This window comes from Hibiscus syriacus, unplaced genomic scaffold (genome assembly GCF_006381635.1).
Source record: "Hibiscus syriacus cultivar Baekdansim isolate YM2019G1 unplaced genomic scaffold, ASM638163v2 tig00110458_pilon, whole genome shotgun sequence".
In the NCBI taxonomy this organism is placed as follows: domain Eukaryota; kingdom Viridiplantae; phylum Streptophyta; class Magnoliopsida; order Malvales; family Malvaceae; genus Hibiscus; species Hibiscus syriacus.
This window is the reverse complement of record NW_024062745.1, coordinates 3,507,135-3,512,301: the sequence shown is the minus strand read 5'-3', so window position 1 is coordinate 3,512,301 and position 5,167 is coordinate 3,507,135. Positions and strand designations below refer to the sequence as shown.

Genomic DNA, 5,167 nt, shown 5'->3' with positions numbered 1-5,167 from the left:
TATTGTGTAATTTCATGCAAAAATGAAAATTTATCGAGTTATAAAATAATTTGTAAAATAATATTTAAAGATTTTAATGTAGATTTTTTTTCACACACAAAAAATAAATAAATAAAGTTGATGTTTTTACAAAAATATCATCCTAATATAACTTAATTACATATTATGCATAATTGTAAAAATATTTACAAAACTAAAACCCGGTTTTTTACACTTTTCACTGGGCGGGTGGATGAGCCGCGCCTTACCTCACGTGATGCCAGATCAACTTGCAAAAGAGGTTAGATCGATAAATAAATATGAAAATATATATGTTAGGTAAATAAAGTTGATCAGTGTGACTTTTGGGGAAAATCGTCTGACCCTCCCTAAAGTACAACTTACTCCATTTACAAAAGTTATTGATTAAACTTCAGATCATATTTAAGAAATTTAGTGTATCGTCTTAATAAACCAACTACTTATAATTTTAATTTCATTATGATAGTAATTTGGTTATAGGAAATGAAATATTTTTTCTTCTTGACATAAAATTCCCATTTTTACCCCCAACTTACTTTAAATCTATTCGTATTATCTTTCATAGGATTCCTATGTGGTTAAGGACATAAATAAGAATACTTAAAAGCTAAGAACACTGCTTGATTGTCATCAACTGTATTTTTAAAGTTTTGGTCAAATTTTTAATCGAATCCTTGTACAATTGTATTATTGTTATTTTATTATAGTAATTTAAAATTTATAAAATCTAATATCTTCTTCGAATTTAATTTTTGAGATTTCTAGCGTCTGTAATTAGGGGAAAAATATTCTGGATGAATATTGGCCTTAAATACCCCAATTATCATAAATAAAAAATTTAAAGAAGAAGAAGATCACAAACTTTAGCTAAGATGTTTAATAAACCATATGATGGATATTGGGACAGGTGGACAGTGCCACTAATCATGCCCATTACGGACGGTAATTATACTTGTACCAATAATATTATGCCCGGGCCAATAAATATCTAGGATTGTTATACTGTAATTATTAGTATTCGAACTTATAATATTTAAGAATAATAAAAATTTCTTTAATTGCTGAAATAAATTAATCTATGCTTATTAATTAACCTACCTTTTGAAGAATATCTAAAATTCTTATAAAAATATATTATTTCGAATTTAATTGATATTAAATATTAAATTCTATTTTAAATGTTTTTTTATAAAATTGGATTTTAGATTAGACCTTAATATTACCTGAAACTTAAGTAATATAATATATTTCGATATTAAATTTATTTTGAGAAAAAATGTTGTTAAGTGTATATGTGGTACGTATGGAGAAGAATGGCAATATCATAATTATTTATTCATTTTTTGACTTATAAAATTATTTATTAAAAGAAAAGGAAACCTGCCCAAAGCAAAAAGATTGATGGAGACCAGTCTATAAAAAGGATAGGGAGGAAAACTTTACCTGCGGACAAAATGATTAAAAGAGAAAGGACTCTCCTGTCATTTTATCTATAAGATTATTTATTTAAGGCTTAAATATACATAAGGTTAACACACGACATCATCCGTTTTAATTTAATGTCTTAACGTTTATTTTATTTTAATTTAGGGTTTAACGTTTTATTCTATTATTCATTTAAGTGTTTGGACTGCTAACATCGTTAATTTTTCTGTTAAGTGACACAAGTCATAATCTAATAATTTTAAATTTTTTATTTAAAATTAAAAAAAATAAATTATATATATATATATATTAAAAAGAAAACACAAAAATTTAAAATAAATCCAAAACTTTAAAAATCTTCATTTCAAACCCTAAACCCACATCGACCATCGCCTTTTGTTGTCGAAGAAGTTTTGTACGACCTCCCCTCCCCTCGGTGAACAAAATCCTCATAAAATTGTGACCGATTGATGACAAATCAACGTTTTATACCCCACGAATCCTAGAATGAAAATCGCAATCCAAAGTTTTGTTTTCTATATATATATATATATAAATTTAATTTTAAATAAAATTTTTAAAATAAACATGTTGTGAGACTTGTCTCTTAATGGCCAAAATTAATGTTCTGCCATGGTTTAAACGTTATAATGATATAAAAATAAAGGCGTCCTAAAAATTGGATGACCAACTGGATACTTTACCATTAATATCGTTAGAGATTTAACACTTGGATTGCCAAAAGTAATAGTAATTTTTTTTTCTAATGACAGTGATCAGAATTGAAAGGATTTATTTTGAGTGACAGAAATAAAAATACCGTAAAATTTAAGTGACCATTTAGGACTTGACCATTTACCGAATTCTTATAATTATTTAAATGTAGCACCGAAGGAATATTATAGTTTTTGTCCTACTGTTATAAATTTCGGAGATTTAGTATTTTTACTTTTAATTTTAAATATATTTTAAAAGTAAAAGGTTAACCGAGTGACATAAAATTTGTTATACTATATTCTTCTCTTTATGCGTGATATAATTCTTTTATCTATATTTGATCAAAAATAAAAAAAAGTGAAAATATACTTTACATATTATATTTTTTGAGGACTACTTTACATATTCAAATAATAATAAATGTATATATTAATAAAAACGTAAGAATACTTTTAACACGAGACAAATTAACTTACTTAAGTAGTTAAAAGAAATGTTATTGTTCTTAGGAATCATAGGTTCGAGCAACAGTGGTTGCAATAAGGTGATTGAACGTTCATTGTCAAATAGTTGGGAGTATTTAGAACAAATAGGCATGTAAACTAATTGAATGTTTAGCGAACCATTCGGCGAAAAGTTTGTTTTATGTTCGTTTAATTATTAAACGAACGAACATGAATAAAATTTTGTGATCGTTTAATTAAATTAACAAACACGAACAAATGGTTCGTTTGTTTATGTTTATTCATTTATGTTTAGTCAAATCTCTCCAGACTCATTTAAAATATAAGATCTAATATATTTTAATTAATACCCATTAATATTTTAAAATTTAATTAATTTTAAATACAAATAAAAAAAATCCCAAAACAATTAAAAACAAATTAATTATGCAATTACAACTTATACTAATGAATTTTATGTGATTATTTTTGTTTTGGTTTATGTTCGTTTATATCCGTTCATTTATGACCGTTCATTTGTATTCGTTTATCATTTAAATGAACGAACACAAACAAACTACATTCTTTAACGAATAAACACGAACAATTTTTTTTTTGTTCGTTTATGTTTTTGTTCTTTTATTTATTCGGTTAAAATTAAATGAACGAACATAAAATATACCCTTGTTCGTATTCGTTTAATTCGTTTACAGACTTAAGAACATATACTACTTTGTAATCACTTTATCGTGATATTATTGTCCAGCGATGTTATAATTTAGATAAACAATTTAATATTGTTTGTCAAATTAAAATAGAAGGTTAAATATTAAATTTAAGAATAGTATAAGGACTAGTACTACAATTAAACCTTAAAAGTAAAAAGAAAGCGAGTAGGCATGTGGGGCCAGTAGAGGGTAATTGAAATCGAGAAGAGAAGGAAACCATTTGAGCTAAAAAAAAAAATAGAAAAGAGAGGAGGCCTCTCTTCTGGTGCCATCCAGTTCTTAGCCTACCAATCTGCTTCTTCATCTTCTTCTTCTTCCTCTGTTTAGCTTTCCCTTTCATTTTCCCTTTTCTTCCCATTTTCATCTTCCTTCCTTATTCCTCTTCACTTTGTTTTCTCTCATTTTATCTTCAATCTCTCCTGGTTTCTGTTTTTAGATTGATAAATAGGTTGGTTTTAGGTGGGTTGATTTGGTCGATGTATTTTTTTAGTTAAATCTGTAATCTTTCCATGAATCCCTCTGGATTGTTTTAAATATTATTAATATTATTTCAATCTTTTTGAGTTTTAAATCTAATTTTGGATTGACCCTTTTGAAGGATTTGGGTGAATCTGAAAGTCCATTTTTTTTACAAATAATATATTTTCCGATGAGGAGAGATAGAGGTGCAGCCGCAGCAGCAGCAAACGCCGTAGCCACGAAACCGGCACTGCAACCTAGCGGATCTATTAAAGAACCGAGATACAGAGGTGTTAGAAAAAGACAATGGGGCAGATTTGCGGCGGAGATTCGAGACCCTTGCAAGAAGACCAGGGTGTGGTTAGGGACCTTCGACTCGGCCGAGGATGCTGCTCGGGCTTACGATGCGGCGGCGAGGTCACTTCGTGGACCCAAAGCTAAAACAAATTTCCCCTTAGATTCTTCAAATCTCCCGGCTTTTCCTTTCGAAACGAACCATCACCACCACACCGATGGGTTCGTCGACCAACACCGGTTATACACGATGGGCGATTTTCACGAGCACGGAGTGAATCCACAGAGACCGACGAGGAGTAGCATGAGCAGCACGGTCGAGTCGTTTAGCGGACCCCGACCAGCCCAACCACCGCAACAGAAATCGACGAATTTCGCGTTGGTTTCGTCTAAAAAGTACCGTCCGAGGATGCCGCAGGTAGTGCCGGAGGATTGCCATAGCGGTTGCGATTCATCGTCCTCGGTTGTCGACGACGGAGATATCGCGTCGTCTTCGTGTAGGAAAACTTTGCCTTTTGATCTCAATTTTCCGCCTCTGGATGAAGGCGATGATCTCCACTGTACTGCTCTCTCTCTTTGATGACGGTGATCGGCGAAGACGAAGATGGTCAATCATTGAATCTATTTTCTTTTTTAAGATTTTTAGCTTTTTCTAAGAAAAAAAGAGGAAAAATATGAGTCATGGTTAAGATGAAATGGTCTTAATCCCTATGAGTATGAAATTTGATCCCTTGGATTTTTATCAAATGATGGTAATCTAATACGATTATGATTACGATGAGGTTTAGTTAGGGTTTGTGATGTTTATTACGTCTCATTTCTGGGATTATTTAACCATTTGTATGAAATTTGATCCCTTGGATTTTTATCAAATGATGGTCATCGATTCATCATATCCGACAAAAGGATGAAGAAGAAGAAGATGATTGCTTGATGGAATTTTCCAATTGGTGGGCGTGTTTATTGATTTTAATATTTTTCTTCTTCGTGGTTTTGACTGATAATGGCCTAATTTCAGGGTCGGGATGTTTCAGGGATGCTTCCTATATGGACATATGCTTCTCATTTTAGTTGTTTTTG

General features: G+C 30.4%; 1 protein-coding gene across 1 annotated transcript; it reads left to right on the top strand.

Annotated features, from left to right (window-relative positions):
• Positions 1 to 3,578: 3,578 nt before the first annotated feature.
• LOC120126367 (ethylene-responsive transcription factor 3-like) lies at positions 3,579 to 4,874 on the top strand. The gene is made up of 2 exons (XM_039144580.1): positions 3,579 to 3,793; positions 3,933 to 4,874. The coding sequence occupies exon 2, from the start codon at positions 3,984 to 3,986 to the stop codon at positions 4,665 to 4,667; it is 684 nt and encodes a 227-aa protein (XP_039000511.1). The 5' UTR covers positions 3,579 to 3,793; positions 3,933 to 3,983; the 3' UTR covers positions 4,668 to 4,874.
• The last annotated feature ends 293 nt before the right edge of the window (positions 4,875 to 5,167 follow it).

Bases quoted from the DNA above. Each gene is read 5' to 3' on its own strand.
- LOC120126367 (XM_039144580.1), top strand. From the start codon at position 3,984: ATGAGGAGAGATAGAGGTGCAGCCGCAGCAGCAGCAAACGCCGTAGCC.